The sequence below is a fragment of the Labrus bergylta genome, chromosome 17 (assembly GCF_963930695.1).
Source record: "Labrus bergylta chromosome 17, fLabBer1.1, whole genome shotgun sequence".
Lineage (NCBI taxonomy): Eukaryota > Metazoa > Chordata > Actinopteri > Labriformes > Labridae > Labrus > Labrus bergylta.
Genome location: NC_089211.1, coordinates 4,205,951 through 4,232,897, shown reverse-complemented (window position 1 = coordinate 4,232,897; position 26,947 = coordinate 4,205,951). Strand labels below are relative to the sequence as shown.

General features: G+C 39.5%; 2 protein-coding genes across 2 annotated transcripts in view; both read left to right on the top strand.

Moving 5' to 3' along the window:
- Window positions 1-12,284, top strand: part of cacna1bb (calcium channel, voltage-dependent, N type, alpha 1B subunit, b) — a 157,221-nt gene extending 144,937 nt beyond the window's left edge. The window contains exons 44-47 of the mRNA XM_065965499.1: window positions 2,384-2,422; window positions 3,928-4,183; window positions 8,711-8,913; window positions 9,170-12,284. Of these exons, the coding sequence (XP_065821571.1) occupies window positions 2,384-2,422; window positions 3,928-4,183; window positions 8,711-8,913; window positions 9,170-9,733 (1,062 nt within the window). The 3' untranslated portion in view covers window positions 9,734-12,284. The remainder of the gene's footprint in view (window positions 1-2,383; window positions 2,423-3,927; window positions 4,184-8,710; window positions 8,914-9,169) is intronic.
- Window positions 12,285-13,874: 1,590 nt separating this feature from the next.
- The window catches only part of si:ch211-196i2.1 (collagen alpha-1(II) chain), a 93,063-nt gene continuing 79,990 nt past the window's right edge, over window positions 13,875-26,947 (top strand). Inside the window, exon 1 of the mRNA XM_029277767.2 lies at window positions 13,875-14,260. Coding sequence (XP_029133600.2) covers window positions 14,131-14,260 — 130 coding nt within the window. The 5' untranslated portion in view covers window positions 13,875-14,130. The remainder of the gene's footprint in view (window positions 14,261-26,947) is intronic.

Sequence of the window (26,947 nt, the reverse complement as noted above, 5' to 3'; positions counted from 1 at the left end):
TGCTAACCCCGACCTCACCAGGCATACTTTTTTTTTTTTTTTTTACTGTGCAGGTAATTTTGGACAGAGATGGAACATGTGATCAACACAGATCTGTTGATTCATAAATTAAGAAAGTCGCTGAACAACTGGCAGGCACATAAACAGCAGAAACTTACCCTGTGAAAAAAGCCATAATCTAGCCCTCTGCCCAGGTGCTGCTACAACACTAATGTCATATGCTGAGTACCCGCTGTATGTCGAGTTTTGAATAATTCACAAATAAGACAGAAATGCTTGATGTTTTAAAATTGCATAACTCATCATAACCTAAAATGAATTCTTCTTCACCAGTCATCTGTTTCAAACAGCCCACAAAGGAAATCAGACTGTGTGTTAAAGTGTTTCAATAAGCCTTAATTCTCAGTATTATAACCCAGCCTGAGTGCTGTTGATCCACCTTCACATGAACCTTTTTAACGGTAAAATTGAACATTTATGAAACATTTTTTGAGTTGTATAATTCACATGTTTTTGATTTGAATGTGCAGCGTGCGCCTCCTAGAAATTAACCCAGACTACAATAACAAGTAGTTACACGAAATAGCAACAGTTCTAGCAAGTTACTGTTGATTTTATTTACATGATTTTGTAGTGAATAGGACTGAAATGTGTGTGTGTGCGTCCCTGACTGATTGATCTGTATTTTACTGTTGCCATCATCTGCCCAGGAACAACAGGTGAATATATGCTAGTTAGCTAAATCTGGTACAAAGTATCTTTTCTCCTCTGAGACTAATGTTTTTTAATACACTGTCCCTCTGTCCCTTATTCAAATAAACTCATAAACTAAACAACCTGCATAATACAATGTGGTAAATAGTAAACTTGAGAAAGGTTAGGGGTGTTTTCTCTCATTGGACTCAGTCAGGCTAGCTGTTTCTCCTGCCTTACAATGTTTATGAAAAGGTTCTTCTGGTTCATGCTAAACATTATGCCAAAGATAAAGAATATGCAAATGATATAGTTACTCTTAACTCAATCTTGATACTAGATGGAGTACACATACACTGTATATTATCCAGGATTCTATTTAAATTGATGAAAATGGTTAAACTCAGATATGAATAATAAAAACTCTTAGTACATTAATCTCTTTTTAAATCTCATACAAACACGCACCTTCAACAGGCTCACTGCTGCTGAGTTTTATGTGCAGTTATCCTTTTAGATGTATGAGTTTAAACTGTTTGTAATGTTGATTGTTCTCCCGTTGTTTAAGATGCTCTGCCCTGCAGCACATGGACGTATTGTCAAGAACATTTTCTGTCCATCACGTTGCTGTTTCCTGGATTGTTCTGCCTGTCTGATCATGTCTGTGGAGCTTCACTGTTTGCCTTGTCTCTGTCTTTATGTCTGTCTGTGTCCCGGTCACCTTGTTCTCTCCCCACAACACTTAACATGTGCTTTTCTGATGTTTATGTTGCATTTTGATCTCCTCCTCTCTCTGAAGGGATAAGGCTGCTGTTATCCTTTATTTTCCATGGGAAGACTGAAACCAACAATGTGTTTGTACATCTCTACTACTTTACAACTGAAGATAAAATGGGGACTATGTTCAGCTGCAAATATTTACACATTTACAGTTTTAATCAGTACTGACAGCATCTGAAACTTTCAACCAGATTTGGTGGTTTGATGTCCATGTTCAGCTCAACATGATCTGTACCTCAGATTAGAATTTTACTCTTTAGGAAATGAGTAACATTAATTTTAATACTTTTAGGCTTCTCATTTAAACCCAAACAATGATTTTTTTCTTGACCAAAACGAGTCATTTTATGCCTTATATCAAACTTTCACAAATTAAACCACAGGTTTGCTTTACTATCATACTAACTAAACCCATAAATTGGGATTTTTTTGTTTCTCAACCCAGCTTTATTATAGTAGCCTAACTGGACATTTCTTGGGCTCTTTATTTGTAAGTGTAACTGTTAGTTACAAATGTATTATCGCTAGGCGGCCTGCAGAGCCCTGCATGTGCTGAAATGATGCTAAAGGGATACCAGGAACGTTATATTCTGAAGCACAAGGGCCATCGATCACGTGATTATATTTGATGAGTAGGAATTGAAAATGTGTTCCTCACAGTTTTCGGATAAAAATGTAGCTGTTGGGCTCCAAAGGAATAAGATGTTTTGAGCTTAGGCTCCAAACACAACATTGTTAGTACGATAGAAACATTGTTGGTTTTGGTCTTTTTTAACTGATGAGTAGAAAATATAGAATATCATCAGCCTGTTCCAGTCTCAGCTCTCCTCCTCTGTTTTCCCTTTTTCTTAATTTCTGTATCCACTGCTAATGTTTTGCCCACCTCCCTCTTGTGTGTGCTGTCTGATAGCGGAGCCACCCACGCCACGCCCCTGGGACCCACCTAGCAGTATGTACCACCTGTTGTGCCACCTCTTTCAATCTCTTCTGCTCCTCCTCCTTCTTTCCTCCTCTCGTCAACTCCACCCTTTATCTTCTTCTCTACTTTCTGTGTTTGGCTCCATGTTCTCCTCTCATCCTGGTGCAGAGTTCACACACCCATCATGGATAAAGTAACACTCCAACATCTCCATTAAACATTGGTCATCTCATGTGATTACACATTACATGCAACAAAGACGTCCCTTAGCCTTCAAAACATACCCTTCATCCTTTACTAAATATTATGTGTATCCGGGGTAAGTCCAGCACTCTGCCCTGCTTTCAGCCATTAACTGTAGCAGTGTGGTACTACACTTTGGTGAATTGTGACTGTGTGTATCTGAGTGTTGTAATGTAGTATAATGGAGTAGTGTTGTAGTCTAGCAGTGTGTATTTCTTTGTGCGTGATTGTGAAACAAGGCAGGGACAGTACTGCTGCTTTTCTGCTTTGAAATAACAATCTTCTTTCACCACAAAAATCCACCCAGCCTTAACTGTCATTTGATTTTTTTCTCAGTCTTAAAATCTTATTAATCATAAAGTAAGCTAATCATTTTAAGTCTCACTATATATATTTATAGAACTTCTGACAGTCATTTGGGGGGGGGGTTGCTTTGTATTATGACTAAAGCGTAAGATTTTAAGACTGCATCGTAGCTCAAATATGAAATACTAAATCTGTTCTGCTGTGTTGTGATATTGTAGCTGGTCATAGCTTCAGGGTGGACTGTGGGATAGGAACAAGAGGAACAGCACCACCACCTTGAATCTGACTGGGATAGAGCAATTCAAGACAATTGTAAAACATTTTTAAAGCACAATAGGTTGTGTGTTTTAGATACTGTCCATACATATATTTTGGATCAGCCATGATCTAGATGGTCACCAGCAGGGGGTGGTGGTAGCTAAGCTGTTGTTTCTAGTTCCCGATCACATCAGTTTGTCCCCTGAAAGCTGTGCTGGTCAGAAAGAAAAAGAATAAGGTGGGGTAAGTGACCTTTAAGTATTTATCAAAGTTATAATCCCCAGAGGGAAAAAGATAAAAATAAAAATAATGATTGAAAAATAATTCATACAAATAATAACCTTCTATTTTTAATCAAGTTTACACTTCTCTGTAATGGTTAAAAAATCAAATCATTCCATTAAGGTAATTTGTCTAGGCCCCACCTCTTCTTTGTTTACTAGCAGACTCTACTGCTAGCCTATAAATTATATGTATGTTTTGAAAAAGTAAGTATTCAAATTCTGTCCGAGTTTTGTGTCTATTCTTCTCAAACTTTTCTTACATCTGTGCCTGGTGAAGAACAGTTAGAAGGTTGATCTTAAGATCAAAGGTTGCCCTCGACTGGTTGTGTCATTTGTGTGTGTTGGATATTCTTGTAATCCAGTACAAGTGGTTTAAGTGAGCCATCCCTCTCCTCTCTCTTCTTATTTCTGCAACCCTTACCTTTTCTTTTTGTCCCCTCCCAGCCGATTGTCGACCTCAGTCCGATAAGACGCTCAGCATCCTCGCTGACGCAGCAGCATCACCATGGGGGCGGGCTGAGGGAGTATAACCTGGACCGGATCGGCCAGTCAACAACAGGGCCAGGCCAATTCCAGGGCCAGGACAGAGCCCACCACCATCACCACCACCACCGCTGCCATCGACGCAGGGACAAGGACAAAGACAAGAAGCAGAAGTCGCTGGATAGAGCTGCTTCAGTTCAACCCTCCAGCACTGTTGGTAAGACAAAAATAACTTGCATGCTTAAGATGGATAAAATCGAATTATATTAATCACACTGTAGGTATTTAATATTAAACATTAGAGCTGCCTGATTTCCAGCTCTATCCATTGTCCTATCTGTCCAATAAAGGCACAAAAAAAACATTATGTCACAGCTGGAAATCCTGACATTGTTCAGAGTCAGATCTGTGAAATTTTTGATATGATCAGCCAAACACAGTAATTAATGCATAACAATTTCAGGCGTCAGTAGCTCAGACTGCACGGACTTGGGTTAAGTCCCAGTGCAGACCAAAGTATGGAAGTTGTTCTGGTAGCTGGGAGTTGCCAAAGTTGCTTCTACAACACAAATCAAATCTTGATATGTAACATTTGATTAGCCATCACATAGAGCTTGAAGGTGATGAAAATGCCCAGTAATGGGACATATTTAAGGCTGCTGAGAGATTAATTCAATTTATATTATACAGTGAGGAGAATATCCACAAGAAACTTGGCATGGTCTTTAATGAGGGACAGCGATAGCAGGACAGACTTTCTTTGTAGGATCACTTCGATGTCTTGACATAGCTGCAGAAATTCTTTGAGGAATTAAAGTTCCATGATCGGGTTATGAAGGTGAAAGAGTTTCTGCTCTGCTTCATCCTGGATTTGTACATGTCAGACTTTCCATCTGATTAGAGAGAGTTGTTAGCTCTCAGAGGACAATCTGCTTTACTGGGGATTTGCTTCTTTCTTAATTTTGCCATTTGCTGCCTTTGTTTCCTTTGACCTCTGCATTGACATTTCCAACATTTTGACTGACTTCTCAAATTGGGGTCTAGATATCGGATTTGTCAGCAGACTTCAAATTTGCAGCTGCAAAATACAACTGGGAATACAACTTTTTTTCTGTGTTTCGAAATGAAAACAAACAATAGGACTGCGCCAACAAAAAAAAGGACTTTTGTGTTTTCACACACACACACACACACACTTTTTCACAAACTTCTCACATACATTGACCACCCATACACACACACACACACACACATGCACACACACACACACACACACACACACACACACACACACACACACACACACACACACACACACACACACACAGTAAATTCCCCTTTTAATTCATTTGACACGCTCACAGGGTGCAGCAGCAGACTCATTGGCTGTTTGCCAGGGATGAGGTCAAGTTGAACTTTGTAGGTCAACCGTGAAATGCATAGATTCAAATGAAATACCTACAAATCCATACCAGAGGAAGCTCAGAGTAAAATTAACCACTTGGGGGAGACATCCAGGTATTTATATCATCTCTGTGATTACAACAATTAATTTTGTCTAAGCGCATAGAAGTGGATGACAGTCTTTCCAGGTGAAAATGTATCTAAAGACTAAGCAAAGTTACTGTAAATCTTCCTCAGACACAGTTTGTTGAGCAGAGGGTTTAATTAGAGGAGACTAGTCATATACGTATACACTTCCTACCCCTGATAAATGAAATATTTATATCCAGCTTAATTGACTTATGCGTTGAATAAGAGAGAATACAGAACATTTTGTGAGTATTCAATACAATTCTTAAATCATGCAAACATGTTTGAGGACAGATCATCTTGATATAGCTGGAGCTGGAAACTGTGTCATCTACATAAAAATATATCTGTGTTGGAGTGATAATATACAGTTGCAATCAAAATTATTCAACCCCATTGCAAATTAGGTTTATTGGCTAAATTTACAAACTTTCCGCTGCTTGCAATGAACATATCAAAAAAGCACAATTTACATAGCTCAACACAACTAATAATATCAGTGGTTTCTCTAAGTTCAACACAAAATGCCACTTTTAATGCCTGCTGCAGTCTCAAAATTATTCAACCCCTTTATGACAAGCATCTTTAGTACTACGTAGGGCACCCTTTTGCTGTTGTGACCTGCTGCAAACGTGATGCGTAGCCAGACACCAGCCTTTGGCAGCGTTCCTGAGGAATCTTAGCCCATTCCTCATGGGCGATTTGCTCCAGTTTTCAAATATTCTTGGGTCCTGCAACTGCCTTCTTCAAGTCCCACCAGAGATTTTCAATGAGGTTCAGGTCAGGCGACTGTGATGGCCACTCCAGAATCTTCCAGGACTTCTTCTGAAACCAAGCCTTGGTGGACTTTGATGTATGCTTGGGATCATTGTCCTGTAGGAAGGTCCAACGACGACCAAGTTTCAACTTCCTCACTGATGGCATGACGTTTTCTCCTAGAATTTCCTGATATTTTATTGAATCCATCTTTCCCTCTACACACTGAAGGTTGCCAGTGCCAGAGGAAGCAAAGCAGCCCCAGAGCATCATAGAGCCCCCGCCATGCTTCACTGTAGGCAGGGTGTTCTTCTCAGCGTATGCTTCATTCTTCCTTCTCCAGACATACCGCTGATCCATAGGCCCAAAAAGTTCCACTTTGGTTTCATCGCTCCACAGAATAGAATCCCAAAACTTCTGTGGCTTATTTATATGGTTTTTAGCAATTTCGGAGCCGGCTTTTTTTGTGCTTTTGGGTCAGTAGTGGTGTAAGTCTTGGAGTTCAGGCATAGAGACCTTCAGCGTTTAGTATGTGCCTAACTGTGGAAACAGAGACCTCAGTGCCTGCTGCCACCATGTCTTGCTGCAGGTCTTTTGCAGTCACTCGAGGGTTTTTGATCACTTGTCTTCTCAGGAATCTGATGGCAGCCATTGATAGCTTCCTCTTTCTGCCACGTCCAGGTAGTGTAGCCACAGTTCCTGTAGCTTTAAACTTGCGAACTATGCTTCCAACTGTATCTCTAGGAACATTCAGTGCCTTTGCTATCTTTTTGTATCCTTTTCCTTGTTTGTGCCAGACAATGATTTCTTCTCATACCTTTTTGGACAATTCTCTTGATTTAGCCATATTTCTCTCATGCAACCAATTGTCACTGTCAACAAACTCCTTGTCAGACCAGGTATTTCATGTGTTTCAGGTACACCTGATGGAACTGATTGAGCCCTTGATTGGTTGCATCAGGTGTACTTGAAACAACACTCAATTTGCAAATGTGTGCTTTTATGAGGGATTCTATTCAGGGGGTTGGATAATTTTGACACTACAGTATTCTTTAAAAAGTGGCACTTTGTGTTGAATATGGAGAAACCAATAATAATAATAATTGTCTAAAGCTCTTAAAATTGTTGTTGTTTGGTTTGTTCATTGCAAAGAGCCGAAAGTTTGTAAATTTTGCCAATAAACCTAATTTGCAATGGGGTTGAATAATTTTGATTGCAACTGTATATATACAGTATATATATATATATATATATATATATATTTAAATACTAAAGAAATCAGCACAAATCCTTACAATTCACCTGTTGTTAATTCTTGAGGTTGTTGTTTCGATTCATAAAAACCAATCAATGTTTTTACCCTCTAGGATGCTCAGACATCTCAGATTTCAGAGACACCTGAGCAGCATCACAAAACCTTAAATTACAGGAAACAGACAAATTCATATTACCCTTTCATCACTGTCCATGTTGGCTTTTCTGTTTTTCCATTGGTTGGGTTTTATGACAACTTTTCTGAGCTTGCTGTTAAATATTGTCATATTGTAAATGAATGCACCACCAACAGGGACAAACACAAAGCCTAACTGGTTGTGTTCTTTCTTTACCATCAGGAGTCGTATGTTAGAGTGATCAGAGCCTGAGAGCTGGTGGCAGGGTTGTTTTTGTTTTGACTCTGGAGGGCAGCAGCTGGGCTTTATTGCTGACATAAAAGGCCACAGTGGACAGGCCCAGCACAGGGATTTATGGACCCTTTATGGTGATATAGCAGAACATCCAGGAACCCTTTTTTGTTTCCATTAGATGGAAAAAAGCAAAAAAGTAAAGGAGACTTTCACTTCTAAAAGCGTGTCATCCTATAGGCATATCTGACGCATCAGAATGATGAAAAGGCATCTGTGTTTCAAAACTGGAATTATTCCAGGGCTTTTTTTACTACAGTGCTTTACTCTACTCCTTTAAAGCCTTAAAAACACATCATACCACAGAATTATTAAACCATGATTATTTGTATCCCAATATAATTATGAAAACTGCATAGTACCCCTTAAATCATAAACCATGGTGCAGAATTGTTATTTAAAAATGTTTGTCGCCTTGGCTAATAGATTACCTTTAAGATTTGGACTTAAGTTACTGTAGGACAGGTCCTTTTAGCCTAGTCACCAAATACCCTTACCCCCCATATTAAGTGCACAATATGTCTGGACATTAACCCGTTAATGGTTAAATGTGTGAATATATTGCTAATATTCACATTCTTTGTAAGAGAACAAAAGTAGTGTAATTCACTAATACAGCTCATGCAGCGGGGTGGTGTTCTTTACATTTCTATTCCATCAAATCTGAAATAACTATTTAATTTTTTTCTACATTTAAAACAAAGGATGAGATGGTTAACTACCAGCCAAACAGTGAACTTAAAATGTTTCCCCTTGTCCTTCCCCTCTTTAAGATTCGTTCACCGACCCTTCAGCAGAAGGTCTGTCCAGAGAGCGAGCGAGGGAGCGTGACCGCAGTCGGCCTCATGAGAGGAGGCATCACTCGTCAGCAGGAGAGAAGCAGCGCTACTACTCCTGTGAGCGATACGGCAGCGGGGAGCAGTATCACGCCAAGTCAGCGGGTCCAAGTCGGTCCACATCTCCCGGAGAGGGCCAGGTAAATGACCTGTCAAAAAGTGACTTCAAGGCTTGTCTTGAATATCCTGTCCAAGTATTGAAAAGATAGAAAATCATTAACCGTAAAGATAGGTGCTGACTCTAACTTTAATTAGGAGGATTGGAAGAGTTGAAAGATTCATTAAGCTCTTGAATCACAGGATTGAGTCAGGATAGAAAAAAATCTCCAGTCTGTCCATTATAAACGTTTTTGACTTTTCTGTCTTTGCTGTATATTCATGTATTTGTTTCCCCAGCATGGTAGCACTGTGGGTAAATCCGCCCCTGTACCGCTTCCCTCTGGTTCGAGCACTCCAGGCCGCAGTCGCAGGCAGCTCCCACGGACCCCCCTCACACCTCGCCCTGCTGTGGCCTATAAGACCGCCTACTCCTCGCCTTTCCAATCAGGTGCCAGCACCTCTACAACGGGGCATCAGACTCGCTTCAGCCGTGGCCTTTCGGAGCATGATCGTTTACTTGGGGGCCTTGAAGAGTCCCAGTTACCGATCACTCGCATCGGTTCGGACCCTAATTTAACCCGGCAGCAGCATGCTGCTTCTCAACAGGCGGGGGATTCAGAGGACTTCCAGGACACTGTGAGCAGTTTTGAAGGGGGACGCTCTGCCAGAACTACTGCCTCCACCACAGCCTCAGCTTCACAGGGAACTGCAGCCACACCTGTCACTGCGCCCGCCATGCAGGGCCGGGCGGGGCCAGTGCCCAATGGGTACCACTTCACCCTCGGGGTCAACTCTGCGACTGGGCCCGGGGGCCGAGGAACAGGCAGTCTCAGGGAGAGGGATGAAGACGATTGGTGCTAACATGGCAGAAAGCTGTTAGCCAAAGCCAAAAAACGGTAAAGCTTATCAGTGTTGTTGAGCGCTTGTGTCAGGTCCAATGAGCTGATACGAAGACAGAGGATTTATCCAAAAGAAAAAAATGGATAAAGAGCCAGTGGAACGTGCTGTAAACGGGGATCAGAAATCATTCCAGATTAGTAGTCCTACTCTTCTTTTTTATACAACAAAGTCTTTAAGAAAAAAAACACTGATCACTTTTTCTACCCCCTTTACTTGCACTGAAATTATAGCACAAGTGAAGACCCTTAAGTATTTTGCCTTTGCCAGTAAAATCAGTGTTGAAGCAGAAGACAAAAGCCAAAATCTCCAATGTGAAGCTAGTTACTTAGCTTCAGACTGATCTGAATGCCTCGTTCCTGCTATTAATATGGCTGCTCACAACACAAGTTTTATTTTTATATGTTTCATCATGTTCATATGGTCCATTTTAACTTGATCAAATTGATGCTATCACCAAAATATTTTCCTCTTTTTTTTTTTTTTTCAGCCATTTTTTATCAGCCATCACTTTGGGATTATCACCGAAGTCTGACCAGGACAGTCATTAGCAAAGCAAATTATTGTTCTGCCATTTTAACAGAAAGACAAAAGTTAACACCAGATGGGAGAGAACAGGTTAAGGGTTAAGTTCATCATGATAAGCTTTTTCTTGTAAATTGTACCACATATAAATTTTAGAGTGCAAATAGGGACAAGAAATCTCTTTTATGAAGTTATGTGGCTGAATACTAAGTGCCTCGTTTTCCAAGATGTATCCTGTTAGATGGACTTGAATATAGGATGTAAGTATGTAAAACGTATAAAGAACAAAGTTTGGATCTGGTAAAATGAACAGAATGCAAAAAAAAAAAAGGTTTTGTACTGAATCTTGTTGTAGGTGAGTCAGAACCTGAGATCCAAAGTAAGCAATGTAGTGCATGCCAGGGTCTTGTACTTGTCAAAAGAAATTGTGTCTGTACTTTTAAGGATGTGTGGTAAGAATTTGCCTTTCTCTTTCAAATATACTGCCAGCTAGTTGGTAGAAATGGTCTCTGAGTGGAGAAAAGTGCCATTCTTTTATTTCTTATCAACAAAACAGTCCATATTCAGAACCACTCGCCTCTTCATGCGTTCAGAAGACATTTCATCCCTGCCATATATCCCCAAGTGTCATGGGTTTCCTTATCTCTTTCCTCTGAGAGCAGTATTGTGTGAAAGTTTGTAGGTGAGGCTACCTGTTTGTGAATTCACAGGTACAATAAAGAGCTGTGTTGTTGCTGCAGACTGTTGACTTCAAGTAGGGCTATGCAACAAGACGACACTTCATCTGCCCTGTAGCTTTACCCTCTGGAAAATCTCCAGATTCAGGCTTTAGTGTGACTGCGACCAAATTTTACATAAAAATGTATGAAGCTGTGTAAATTGTAAATGTATTATATGATGTACAGTTAAGTGACAACACACACTGAGAAACAACATGATATCAAAACTGATACTTGTGAATCACAGGGCATTTTTAAAGGTTGGCTAGTTGACTGCATGACGCCTACCCAGACTGAACCACCCAAAATATAAAACTGTGTTCTTTTCAGACTTGGGTCAACTTCTATTTTTAAACAATTTTAATGGTTTTTAAACTGTACACACAAGGTTATTAAGTTTCCAGTTAAAACAAGTATTTCTGGCTCAGGATTTCTTTTAAAGAAATAATGGAAATAATGAGGAGTTAAGGTTAAAGGTAAGATCAGACTATGTGGCTCCTTGGTTAAAGCTCTCTTGGTGCTCTTGACTTAACTCTATGAAAGTTTATAACCATGTAAATTATTCTAAAAATATTATTTGATCCAAGTCTGATTGTTTCTTTGTGCTTTATTTTACCTCCCTGTTGTCTCATGTATGTGCAATCTATTTGATGCATCATCTAAAAGAAGATATCTTTAACTTCAAATCTGTAAGTTCTAACAGTAGGCGTGGCTATGCAATCTATTGTGTAAGACAGTTATGTGCTACATAATAGACTGCTGCTGACATTATTGGCTTTAAATGTGTAAGTTGAAGAAGTACAGAAGAAGAGATTTGTGTTTTCAGACCTCTAATGAGCCCTTACTGAACATCCTGCCATGTTTCTTTTGACAGTTTGACTCTTGACTGTCCCCTCTGGCCATGTCCTGATTGCATGTTCTGAAATGAAAATGTGCATGTGCAAAAAAAACAAAACAAAGAGAGGCATTATTTGACTTCATTCAGTCCACGACTTGTACTATTTGTTTCCTGGTTGTATTTTCAGATGATCTAAAAATCAAAGTGTTTCTGTTTCAGGTGAAGAAAAGAAAAACAAAGTTTGAACATTTTATCACAGAACCACCAAAGTGGCAAAAGACGCTTTCTTTTTTGGAGAAGAGGTTCTGGAGTGGTTGAATCCTTTGCTGCCTGATCTGTTACTTGACTGTCTCTCCCACAGTCATTTGGACTGTACCTACAGATTTTGTATGAATATAAGTCCTTAAATAAAGAGGTATGGTTATGAAATCAACAGATGCCGATCCCTGGAGATTGCATTGTGATTAGACTTTTGGTTGTGATAGCTTTTTGTCCAGTCACCTTCTTGTATTAGAGGTGATCTACTGTAGATCTTATTGTTTAGATTTGTACTAATTGTGTTTTTTGTTTGTTTGTTTGTTTGTTTTTTTACATTTCACTGTAGGTCACATACTATAAATCTACATGGAAAGCAGGAAAACATGACTGAAGTAGCTAAAATAGAGGCACTCGATCAATACAACAACATACTGTAAAGTTAGCCTGCACATTTTTTTATAAAGTATCTTCCATGACTTTTGGTAGCTTTGTGATCCATCCATATCCATTACCATTTTTGGGTCACAGGGGGGCTGTTGGTCAATCACAGGGATCACATGTAGAGACAGACAACCAGCCACAATCACACCCACAGGTAATTTTAGTCACTAATTAACCTAATGGTCATGTCTTTGGACTGTGGGAGAAAGCCGGAGTATCTTGGAGAGATCCCAAACCTGCAAACTCTCCACAGAAAGGCTCTGTCCAATGGGTATTTGAACCAGGAACTTTCTCACTGTTAACAGCGTTAACCACTGCACCACTGTGCTGCCCAGCTTTATCATGTCTAAGAAAAAAATCCTGATCTTGTCATTCATAATAAAGCGTATGTGATATTGATATTCTTTAAACAGGATACATATCTACCTGTAGAATTGAGAAATTGGTTGCAACTAGTGATGATTTTTAAAAAAGAATTCAGCTTCACTATTTAGCTTTTTATTTTTGGTTCACTTGCAATGCTCTAATATGATTTTTAATGCACTGAGTAAGAAGCTGCTTTCAGCAAACATTACTCAAACTGACCTCCACACCGCAAAAAGTTAGTAAGTGACTTACTGATGAACATAGAAAAGCGGTACAACAAGAAGATTTTTCCCTTGATTGTTGTTTTAATAGGACAATACTGGACTAGGATTAATCAGCTGACCGACAACATGAAATGATGTATATTGTTTGTATTTTATTTCTTAACTGTTGATACATGAGCACAGTGCTTTTTTGCAGATTTTGTTGTGCTGTAATAGTAAAAGGAAGGAGAAACTCTAATATGTGGAAGAGGAAGTAGCCTACAGTACAGGCATAGAGAAGTACAGTAGGCCTACAGTAGAATTTGCTTGTGTAATTCTGTAAGCCTGTGAAATATGCAAACACCAACAGTATGCACTACACTGACCTACTTATGACCAGTACTTAACCTGTGTCATAAATTTTACATTGTTTTTTTTACACTGAGCTGTCATGTGGTACCAGTCAGTGAATTTTAAGGCTCTATGTGACTCCACATTGGTCATTTAACTGCAGCATGTTGCAGTCTAACCAGTCCTGGTATGTATGTAGTGATGAAGGGTCCAAATGTCTTTAATGCCTAGAAAATGGACCAATCTTTCAAATTAGAACTGAAAAATGTGTAAATTAGTTACAGACACGCTCCAAAACAAAACGGGCGGAGGCCATGCGGGATTTTAATTGGTTGACATTAGAAGAAAGGGGCGGGGCCTGTTCAAGCTCCATTGGCGCCTCAAAGATGTGACGCAGCTGCAGGAGGAGAGAGCTGGCTGCTGCTGCCCGAGGAAGAGGAGGAGGAGGAGAGGTGAATAGAAGGATGAGAAGTCAAGTTTGTGTCCAAGTTTAAGTCTAGAGTGAAGTGAAAGCTCAACAATGCTTCTCCACTTGACTTATGGGGAATGAAAACCACATTTGAACTGGTTTTGTGTTCAGTCAGCTGCACAGTTTGGCTCGTTTTGTTTTCATGTTTTTTTTTAACCATAATTAGACAGGTGTTTAATTAAACCGGGAAGATGTTCTGCTGGCTGTTGAATTGGACAGTTTGCCTCTGCCTTACCGGGCTCTTAACGTCGACCACCGCCTCACCTGAAGACGCAGCAGTGGATTTTGGAGGCGAGTCTGGCTCCGGGATGTTGCGCACAGGTAAGAGGTGATACACGTGACCTGCGCAGAATTAACGGCTGGGTGATATTATTACCATGCTTTTTTTTTTAACGAACAGGATTTTGACACAAATATAACTTATAACTACAGTAATTTGGTTTACTGCAGTCAAACGTAAACGACACAATAGTTGTTATGAGGTGTGTGTCAGTATTCTCGGGTTTCACATTTATAACCCAACAATGGCTGAAATTCTCACTCTTTAATGCAAAAATACCACTTTTTCTTTTTTAGTTAGGCTTTCCAAGCTAGTTGTGTCAATTTAGCACAAAGCTAAATTATCTGTTGTTTGCATGTTTTAAACTCCTCAATAACTTTATGGTAATTTTTTTTTTTGGAGTATAAAATCAAGTTAAGTTTTCAACTATTTTACCTTTTCTTGCGAAAATGATTTCTACTATTAAAAAATAATCTAAATCTACTTGAATTTTTTTATTTAACTTTATTTATTTGTATGCAACATAAACCCGAAATGATGCATTTCTAATGTCAAACGTAACTCTACTATATCCTTTGTTAATTGTGAATCCCCCATACCACCAGATTTGCCTGTACTTTAATTACAGAGCAGCATCACATTTGAAGACTGCTAAACAATGAATCACTGGAGCAGGCTGGTGTATAAGTCAGACTCTCTCAGCTGGAGCTCATTACATCATTTGTTCAGAGCGATTTGTGTCCAGATGACACTCTCCCACCTCTCAACAGCCTCTCCTGCAACACTCAGCAGCTCTAAGTCTCTTTTTATTTTTCATCTTATAACCAAAAACACTTGTAGACTGAGTGGATAACTTTGTTTGGCCAGATGTGAAGTCTCAATCCAGACCACAAGGACTCAATAAGGCTTCAGCTCTTTTCACTACATGCCAATCAGATTTGATGGCTTTTTCCCTCCAATTACTTTTAACAACTTCTCAAAGTATAACAAACACTAATTAAGGACACTAATAAGGAGAGCAGTTGTTATTCAAATTAACAGCCGGCTGATATTCTTTCAACATCAATTAGTCTCCTCATAAATTCCAGGCACTTCAATTAAATTCTGAGGTGTTTCATTTATTTGAAACTTGTTCAGTAAAATGCTTCAAGAAATGTACACGATAAACAGCCTTCCATGTCTAATCTTGCTGCTATACATAAATCAATATTTTAAGACTACGTACTTAGCATTGCAAATCCTGTAAATCACATGTTAAATCATCTCTGTTGATGACTTTAAGTCTAGACGTGCGGTTCTGATGTCTTCAAAAGGAACTTCCACGTTTCAGAGAGATGGATCTAATTGATTACGATATTTAATTGAATCTGCTCAGGAGAGATATTTGACTTCCTGATTACCTCATGCTCACAAAATGTCTTTAGTTGCATGAAACACATGTGAGTGCTGAAGCCAAACCTTATGCAGCGTTATTAAATGGCGTACAATGCTTTTATTCTGCCAGGTACACTTAGTTACTAACAACTTTTCACGAGCACATGTATTGTGTGATCAGCATGTGGACTTTATTTGTTTTATTAGCTCTGTTTATACAGTGACAGCACTGCACATGTTCTCGGCTTACATCGTGTTCCTGTGGTTGTTATAAATTCATCCATGACCTGTTGAAATTGATCTGAGATTGGAGCTGTGCCAGGCGCCCGAGTGTGTCACGTCTGGATTCCACAACGTCACACATTGTTTATGTTCCAGTTTGGGTTTTATCACATGTCTCACAGCTATCATCTGTATGTTAGAGCACAAACAGAGATGTCAGATAGCAGGGGACTGGCTGAGAGTTTGGATTAGACCACTGAGGTGACAGATGAAACCAGCAGTGTGTTGATTGAACGTTGAATGTTTCCATTGTGTGTTTTCAGAGAGTGACTGTACATGGCAGAGCATCGAAGCCTTGTGCAAACTTTTGTGGAATATCACAGAGTAGTCTGAGGGTTATGTAATGCTGCTGTAATAATCTCCTTGTGTTTATTGGTGTTTTCCTATGTTTCCAGAGTTAAGTCTTGCCCCCTTTCAGACATACTCTGTGCACATTGAAGAATTTGTGATTTCTGCAGATTTTCTGCAGATTAGAAATGCCATAGTGGGGACATTTTCCCATGAGTTAACCAATACCTTACAAGACACAGACCAGACATTTTACAATATCTGTAGAGCCTTTATGTTCTACATGGATTCAATCAGGCTGACGACACATAAAGGAAAACAAACAAAGAGATAAAATGATAAGCTAACAGTTGATGTAAAAGTCTGCAAGGACTGCAATTTTTTTCTTTAATGCTACTATTATGATTGTGCACATTCTCTGTTGGCCCATGTTACCGACCTGCTGTTTGTCATTAGAATTATATCTGCTGTCCTACTTTTATCAAACCAGGAGGATATCCAAGCCATTAAACATAACCTTCGTTAATTTGCTCTAAATTTGACCAGGACTTACAAAAAGAACACCATGCTTTATTTGCTCGACTATAAACTAGCTATGAAGACGATAAACTCTTCAGGAAGTTTATACTGTGGTGATTAACCAATGGAGTCATTTTCTATTACACCTGCATTCAATTTAACTTATTTTTACAATGAGGGGAGTTGCCCCCTACTGGTCTTTAACAATAATGCAGGTTTCTCGGACTAATAGTTACCATGTATTTTAAGTCAATTTCACACTACAAATGAACTGTTTTTTAAATAAAGAAAACAGTTGAAAACATAAATTTAATCTAAACTTTCAGATTCCAAAAACTCTGAGATTCCAGAAAAACAATGTCCGACCCCATTCATGTTCTCGAGATGATCAATCTCTTCTTTTAATTAGCTCTTCTCAGTAGAAAATGCATACAACATATTTATTCAAATGACCCCCATTGACAGAGCAACATATATATAAATTAGTTTTGAACGGATGAACTTGTGTTCTACATATGATTACTCGTATTATTCCTTTAGAATGAGTAAATGATTTCAGGATGATTTTCAAAATAGTCTGCTTGTATTGTGAGCTGAATTCCGTCTTGCTGTCATTTTCCATCCATTCATCCATTCATCCATACTTCCATCCTTCCAGTCAGCCATATCGGGCTGTGATATGTGACTCCCATATGTCAGGAATAGCTTACTGCAGCCTCTGACCCTTTGAGATAGGGATCTCTGGAGCACAGTATGCAGAACAGCTGTTAGCTGTACCAGGAATTCTGTGATGCTTAAAAGGGGTGTTCCTGTGTCGGAGTGTCTCCATACTGTTTCACCCGTCCACTCACCTTACTGCAAACCCAGCACTTTCTTCAGAAGTGGAAATTGCTGACTACCCTTCCTGACCTCCTGTGTGAGAGTGTAGGTGTAGTCCTCTTACGTGTCTCAACCACTTAGCACATTTAAGAGAGGCCTCGTTTCACAGACAAAGGTGTAATCACTTTCAAAAATGTTTTCAGGCATACATTTCACAGCTGACATTGAAGTGTTCTTGAATTTCCAACTTAAAAAAAGTTTTGTCTGTTTCATAGAAACCCCACAGAAGATATCAGAAAACTACCAGCAAGATGTTCAATAGGGATGATGCTCCGAATATCATTATTCATGACGACATATAGGTGGGTTGCTGTTCTGAGCAGAGCCGTAACGATTAGATGAATAGTACATCATCAACATTCAGAGTTTTTTCTTAATCAAATGACTGAGTTAATGCCATTAATCATGTTTGATTTAAGGTCAAAACAATCAGTGGAGTAAATAACTGGTTAACTTAAAAATCAAATGATTGGATTTCCTCATTGTTCTGTATATATGGTCCATAGACGATCATTTCTAGTGTTTCTGGTAACAACTGACCATTTCACCAAGGTCATCATTGCCAAGTGTCCAGTATTTTTTTCCACTTGAACATTAGGTCTTATAATAAACAGATTCCCATGTCATTGTCTTAGCAAAGTTATGCTCCAAAGAGGATGAATCCTTGACATTTTAATGGCACATAAATGTTTCCCTCAAGAAACAATCATCATTTCCAGGCCCTAATGTTAAATTTCATAGACTTCTCAAATCCATGAGGCATTTAATAAAATGCAAATGATTGCACAAATTGATTCCAGAAGTTTCCTCACATGTTGCTGTCCATCATTTTGATGGGTTCAAAAAATTCCATGATAAGGTGTTGTTACATGTTTTATTTATTTTTCCTCATCAGGTTGTCACTGGATCAGTCACTCAACAATGAAATCACATCTTGTGTTCAGCCCTCTGTCTTTGTCAGAAATCAACTGAACACTTTTCAAGAAGCTACCGCCTAACAAAAATTCCCTCCATTGTTGATGATTTAGTTTGGTTAACATTAGCATTCGCTAGCTCATGCTTATTAAACTACCCAGTTACAACGTATGCTAGCACATTGTTGGCTCAAACCACCAGTGCTTTAGCGTTAGCTTGCACGAGTATCAGCTCAATACAGTCACTAGGCAGTTAAAATGGTATATGTGCTTAAGTTTAGTACAGTGTTGGTCGCTTCATTTGGTTGTCAGACAGTCACTTCATTATTAGCTGCATACCTGCCCAAGTGTGATAGGGAGAGGGAGGGAGATAGCGAGCTGCTGAGCAAGAGGTTCAGACTCATGTGGCTTCTCCGGCCAGTCAGTCCTGTACGTACAGTGACTGCAAGCATTTATCGTGTGTGAGGCATTGTAAACATCTTTAACGTGTGCAGGCTTTTCTGGTATTATCAGTGCTGGACAGAATGGTACAGTGGAGTTCTCAGTAGTCTAATATGTCAATGATGGGACAGCCTTCAGATTTTTCAATCATCATAAAAATATTCAATTGAAGACAGAAAGTATTTGATTTACACAATCTCTTATTGTTTCCCACTAAAATGTTGTAGTCATTGTTCCAAGTTACAGAATAATAATTGTTCTGGTGACCCTTTGACCTTTCTTTAATGTCTACACAATGGACACATACCTGATTTATAATCAAAGTGTAATCCTGCTCTCAGGATGAGGTACCGTTGACATTTTTAATGACCAAGATTTCCTGCAGTGCACCGTCTAGAAAATATCACATCATTGTTTGAAGTCCACTAAAGGCATCTTAAAAAATGAGGATCGATCCTAATTTGTCTAGTGACCCTCTTTACTTTGTTCCATCGTTTCCTTCATTTTACAATTTAGAAGAGAAGAGTGTAATGAACACAGCAGCCACGATACTTCTACATTTTAAATGCTAAGTAGTGTTTCGCTTTTCTTTTTGCATCTTTGATGGGTCTAAAGGTGTTTGTCTATCTACCATGCCATTATTAGATTAATAAGCCATGTTTGAAATGTATTACAGGAATCTAGCAGGCATGCATTTACTTTATGTAACAGTCTCAAAGGAACATTGTTGTCATTCAAGTTAATTTTGTTACTCTACATCTCTTATGTCCCATCACCAAACCCTCAATACAAAACCAGATCAAAAGTAAAACCCTATGTCACTGAAGGGACTCATGCTCCTCCAGCAGGTTTGCTCATGATGTCATTGCCAATATAATGCCAGATCCATAACCAGGCATCTGCATCCAATGAAATGTGATCTTAGGCCTTAGTGCTTGGTGAGCGCTGATCTGGAGCCCATTAGCCAGCTTTAACCAGACAGAGGCCCACATGCCATGACGTGCGTTGTGCAACATTCCCTAGAATATGCACAGGGTCATCGTTCTGGTTCTGGGTGTGGAGTGGGTTACAGCTTGTGGTTAGCTTTGTGTGAACAAAGGCGGGTGGAGAGGGCTAGGTGCAGACCACATGTTGGGCCAGAACCTCCTTCCTCTTCTGAAATCCAACTGGATCCAGATGGCAGATAGAGGGGGCTGATACTGTTCAGACAAAGTTCCTCAGATGTTCTATGTTAAAGATGGATAAAAGAAAAGCCTTTTTTTCAAACATTTAAAGTGTTACCTCAGTGACCACTATGTACATGTAGTGTCGTTTCTCAATGTGTCTTTAATCACTTGGCCACCGCTAAAAGCCTGCAGACACACTACAGCCAGAAGGACACAAAGACAAGTTTATGTGGAAATGCCCATTAAACGATCTGACTGTTTTATCCCAAACGATGCTGTTTGTGGTTCCACTTCGACTCAAGTGTTGACACACTGTAATGTGCCCATTCTTAGTGGAGATCGTTAGTTTTTACGCAGCTCACAAATGTTGAACACCTACCTTTTGGTGTGGAATAAAAGCTGATGACGACAATGAGCACCTGGTTCTACAGATATTACCTGCAGTACTGTTTATTTACAGAGCAGCTATAGCTAGCAAACCATGTATGAACCCCTGTGATGGTGATAAATTATGTTTAGTTTTTATCTAGTAATGAATGTGTAACTAGTCTAAACTCTGACGCACATGTTAATTTATCTTTAACTATGTATCTCAAACTTCAGTATGAAAGTGTCAATCTAAAGATGATAATGGTATTTTCCATTGTTAACAATGATGTGAATAACTCTCCTAGATGTTTCTACAATTCTACAATTCCACAATTCACTTAGCAGACGCTTTTATCCAAAGCGACGTACATCAGAGAGTAAGTACAACACAAGCAAGGATCTAGAAAAAGGGAACAATGTCAGTAAGAGGAAACGATCAGCTTTGAGTCTGATTGGACACACAGGTGCTGACAGGCATTGCACAGAGGCAAAGCACAACATTGACGGCAGGTCTTGAGAGCTCTAATCAGTATAGAAACCATCTTATAAGTCATCGTTATCAAACAAAAACAATCGTCATTACCATCATCATCATCATAAATGATATCGAGACCATCATCATTAAGTTAGTAGGTATTCATGAAAGAGCTGAGTCTTTAGCTTTTTCTTAAAGGTGCAGAGGGACTCTGCAGATCCAATGGAGTTTGGAAGTTCATTCCACCACCGGGGGCGACAAAGGAGAAGAGTCTAGTCAGAGTCAGTTTCTATCTCCTGGTACATGTTAAGCAGTAACATAAAGAGGATGGAACTTTTTCCTCTGAAATAGTGCAATGCTATGGCTATGTTATATTTGGCTTTGTGATATGCTGTGTGTGTTTTTGTTATGCTGAACTGAAAATCAAGGTAGAAACTTTTCCGGCCGTCTCCAGACAAAGGGTCAGCTGAGGGTTCAATGAAGTAACTTGGCATGAGTTTGGCTCTGTGTCTTCAATCCTGGCAGGCGTGCAGACCTAAACCTGGTGCAGATTGGTGTCTCATAGCAGGGTCTGACTTTATTTGGCAACCATAGGCCGCCAAGGGACACATAAAAACTATCATATTATTGTAATTCATCATTAAAGAAGTCATGGTAGAGCCAGAAGGCCAGTTTTAACTGCTGCACCTGTGACATGTGTAACTGCCTTAATATGGTTGTGTTCCACAAAATAGATGCCAGGTGATGCAATGTTGTTTCATACCAGTGAGAGACAAAAACACTCTCTCACACTTAATTCCTGATCTTTCCACACATTCTCCTTTCTTACCTTAAAGAACAGGCACACATACAGTCACTACACTGTTCCTTAAACCGTCTGCATTTTCATTGACCCAGTGTGACGCCAGTGGTACCCTGCATGGTCAAATAAACAGGGTACTGATGGCTGTCCCAGCGGTGTTTAGTATGCCATTCATGCACATCCCGTCTGTAAGCAGACTCATATCTGTCCTGTATGAGGCAGATGATGGTGGTGTCGTCTGCAAGCTTGAGGAGTTTCACAGAATGGTCCCCTGAGGTGCAGTTGTTGGTGTAGACTGTAGAGGGAGAAGAGCGGTAGGCTCACACATCCTTGTGAAAAAAAGAGAAGCATTGAAATTTTGTGTTGATTCTTGAAGGCAATGCTAGAAAAACAATGCTTTGGCATATTTAGAACAGTTTTTTTTCTCTGTTTACTCTCACTCTGTCTGCCATCATGCAGGTAGCAGCTGATGGCTCATGGTGACAACAATCAGTAGCTTCACATTAGTAATGTTACCTGCTGAAGTCGGTTGCTGACAACCCACTCAAACTTGGTTACAGAGCGCTGTGTTTGACCCAGAAACTGTTTGCAACAGTGAGTATGGGTCTTTTATGTGAGTTATTTGTCTAGGGACTACACTATATTTCAGTGGCGTAAGGGCACACATCAGGATTTGGTTTGATAGACGTTTTGGTCTCTTCAGACACTGACGTTTGGATTTCATTAACTCACCTTGTCTTTTCCTGGTGTGAGGTCGATGTGTTTTTGTGAACGGTCCCAAACAAATGCATGTCATGAATTAAACTAAATGGCAGCACCCTCTAGTTGTTCAATGAAGAGAGCCTTCTTGTTCTTTGAAACCTGCTGTGTGTTAAACCAGCCTGTTGAAATGAATAGGTCTTTAGTTAATTGAATATTGTGATAGTTGAAATGAATAGCCCTTGACATGTTCATAAACGTGCTGCTTGGTGAAGACTGTGCTGATGCTTATCTTTATTGGTTTGGCTGAACTTGACTGATGCAGGTCCTGAGGTGACAACTCTGTTATGACTAACAGAAATGGAGCAGATCAGACATGGGACAGCCAGAGGGAGAGACTCAATTAGTTTAGTTTCCTTTCTTTTTTCTTCTCTGCTTTTCTGGGGGTGAACCATGCTCTCACCTTTACACTTCCTTCAGCCGCTGTCTGTCACAACCCGTTCGACCCGTTAAGCTTTTGTTTACTGTAATGTGATTGATTTGTTTTGAAATCTGGGCTCTGTAAGGTTTTTCCCCTTCACTGCTCACATTTTTTGCAGACTGCTCATGCTTTGACAGCCCTGGGGGATTTGTTTCTGGGGACCAAATGCTTTCTTTCGTTACTCATGGCCTGCATTGAACCCGTGCCACTCTGATCAAAAAGAGTCCCTGACAATGCTGCACTACCCGTGTTTTTGTGTGTTTTGTGTATGAAATAGTTTGAGTGTCTGACAATATGTAGTTATATTCCCCAAATGGTTGTCTGTTTGACAGAACAACGTCTCTACAAGGATGAAAAGGATTGTCAGTGAAAAAGTCTGGGCTGAAGTTAAACCTCTGTCAAAGTCAAAGAAAACCTGAAGCACAGAACACATACACCAAATCAATGTAACTATGTGTGCATTGTTGTATTAAAGAGCCCATATTCTGCCCTTTTTGGGGTTCATATATTTAATCTATGTTCCTACTTTTGTACGTTCACAATAGCTAAAGTTTGAAAAAAGTGTCTGTTTTCATGAACTGCTCCTCCTTGCTCCCTCTACGCTCTGAGTCCGTCAGCTACACTCTGCTGAGCCCACACTGTTAGACCCCACGTGGGCCAAGTCTGCTCTGATTGGTCTGCCGATCCGCTCTGTCGTTATTGGTCAGTTGCTCAGCGCGCTTCTCAGAAATTTCAACATGAGCTGCTGGACTTGCTCCAACGAGCCAATGGGCTTAGATCAGTGATCTCACACTGACAATGACGCCGCACTGACACATTTTTATCGAGGGGGGCTAGAACCGAGCGTTACATGCGGCTAATGCTACAGCTAACAGGAGGACGTAGGAGAAGCTGCGTTTCCGCAGACTTTGAATTTTTGCACATAGATGTGCCTAAACATGCACAGGACACTTGGAAAACACACTAAAGAGCAGATAAAACCAGAAAAAGCATAATATGGAACCTTTAAGTCAAAAACAACAAATTCTCTTTCAACAAATAAAGAAGAATGACTTGTATGAACAGATGAACATAAGTATACATTTGGAAACAAATTCTAATATGCACAGTTTTGTTTGTAAAAATAAGACTAAGGACAAAAAAAAATTAAAAAGGGGAACTGCAGAAAGTGTCTTTTTTATATATTTATGTCATGGACCATTATATTGACATCCGTGTTCTGCTAACCTGCATGCCAGTTGCATGATTCAGATGTCATTATGGTTACATTTACTAGCATCACATAATACACACTGCTATTATTCTACTCATCTATTTAGCAACCGGAGTCATTGTCTTTCATCTCTGCAGTGACCTCATATAATGACACTGTTTTTAGCATTAAAGTAATGATAGCCATCACAGCAGCATGCACGAGCTGGTGAAAACAACCTGTGAATAATGAACAAGGGAAGGTCAGTGGGGATGAACACAATGCCCCTCAGTCTGCAGAGCTTTCTCAGAGACAGTCAGATAACAGTGTACAGATACAAAATCTAATAGTCCACCATCATGTCTCTGTCTCTCTTTATTTTTACGTCTTCTTAAGTTGAGTAAGTATAACCTGCTTCTCATGAGCCAGCTATGCTCTCATCTCTGCTGATTAGGTGAGAGTGACATAATCTTCAGCAGTTAGTGGTGCAGAAAGATGTTAGGGGAAAACCAGCGGTATATGTGCTGCTGGAGCTCCTACAAACAGACACATGCCTGTCAGGATGTCTTAGCGTGCTTGTCATTACAGTGTTGCAGAGCTGAGACTTGGCACAGATTGAGTTTCCATCAATCTATGTAAAACAGGTCAGTCTTAGGACAAACTGTACGTGAGAAGTTATATTCCAGCACTTCTATCACTGTTGGAATAACAACCAAATACATGTTACATTGAGTCAAATCTATCATTCTGGAAAACAAGCGTTTCCAGCATGCTGACAAAGTGTCACAAAGCTGACAGCAATGAAAAACAACATGTTAATGAGAAAATCAGATGTCTTCACTGCTTTACTTATAGACTGTATGTCAGAAAGAAGAATGGGCTTTGCTTTGGGATGTTGTCCTGTCACCTGCTGTGTTGTCCTGTGATTAATATCCTCCATGATTAATCTCCTCTGTACTGATGCGACCTCTCATCCAGTCTTTGTTTTCCTGGAGACCTGGAGATTAAGGAACTCCTCTGAACCTGACTCTTAGGGTCACGATCCATACAACACAGGCCCTTTTGACAGAGTCTTGTAAAGCTTTTTACAAGAGTTTTTACAAGCACTTTAATGACTTTGTCAATATAACTATGGTGTTTTCTTACCCCATCCACTGTGGTCTGTGTGATAACAGTGACATTAACAAGACAGGCCAGTGGTTGGGAGGACAGTGGAGCCTGTTGAGGTCTCAATTTGCTGATGTCTGACTAGTCTTACAGAGACTGACTTTGAGTACAGTGGTCAAAACAGCATAGTATAATACAAAACAGTATACTGTCACGATCAGCAGCTAAAGCTTTTTCTCTATCAGTTAATCTTTTAAATCTATAGCTATAAAAGAACAGAGAGCCTCACACTGTTAATAGTTCAAAACATCAATTGTCCTTAGGTCTGATGAAATTTGAAGATCTGTGTTCTGAAACATTTTGAATAAATTCAGTTCAAGAGTTAGACATCACAGAGGTCACTGATGTAAAGAACACTGCCTTTAAGGTTTAAAGGATTAAAGAAGCTTTACAATCGATCGTTAAATTAAAGAATGTTTTTTTGGAAAGGGAGATTCAGAATAACATTCAGCAGAAAGTCTCTTGGTGTATTTGGAATCCATTTGGATTTATTTCTTTAGTTTGCTAATTAGCACAAGACAAGAGAACAGCTGAGGCTGTTAAAAATATATTAAGTTGTTTGTATGTACTTTAGATCGAAGTATAAAAATTTGAGTTGTGACATGTTGATGATGAATATAAAAAGCGAATAATCCCCAAAGGTTTTAAATTCAATCATGAGGGGAACATAAATATCTGACCAAAATGTACTTTTTTAATCAAATAAACCTCATGTGAACCTAACTGATGATTCAGAGGATGAACGCCTTTGTTTCTGTTTAATCCACAAAGTCTTTATGACAAAATCTCCAATATACAAACAGATGTTATTGGACCAAAGTCGTGGTGTGAGTCCTACTGTATGGCTAATGTGGCAAAAAAAAGAAAGAAATTATAGCGGAACGGTTGTTAAATCTTTTTTTATTTTAAAGTTACATCCTATATTCTTTTTAATAAGATCGTTTACTCTTATTCAATGAACACTGGACATGTTGGACATAGACAGCTGTATAATGAGTTCTTCAAACAAAGTTGAAGTTTCTCACATTGTTGACCTGAACTGCTACATGAAGACAGACTGTGGTGTATTAATGTTGAACTGTTTGTATAGTAGTGACAGCAGCAACACTCTGTTTGGCACTCTGCCAGTATTATGGTGCACTTCCCATACACTGATGGGCCTGGGTCCATTTATTATGTCAGCCTGCAAACACATTCATGTTACAGCCTGAACCAAATGAAAGATGTAACATGAAAGACGGAGTAGTTGCAGTTTCAGTTCTATCATTTGGAAACTCTGATGTTTTTCTGCACAGGTTCATGGATATATTCTTCTCACATAACAGCAATAACCATGGAGATAAAACAACAGACTTACAGGACTTTTACTTATATATTTATTCCATTGTGTTGAGAGAGTGTTTGAAGCTTTTATTAATGTTTTCTGTGGAAACATAGAGTGACCTCTTTTAGCCAGGAAATGTTTTCTTCCAGTCTCCTGATCATCTCTCCGTTGGTGCTGGGATCTGGTGGTTTCCGTCTTTGTTCCAACACACACCTTGTTTTACTTCTTGTGTATCCACTCGGGTTGAGATGTGTTTCTCCTTCTGCGCTCCAGCAGGCTCGTTACCTGACTCACCAACTCCCTCGTCCATCCAAAAGCCCCTTCTCTGCTTTCCTCATCACATGCAAAGAAAACCA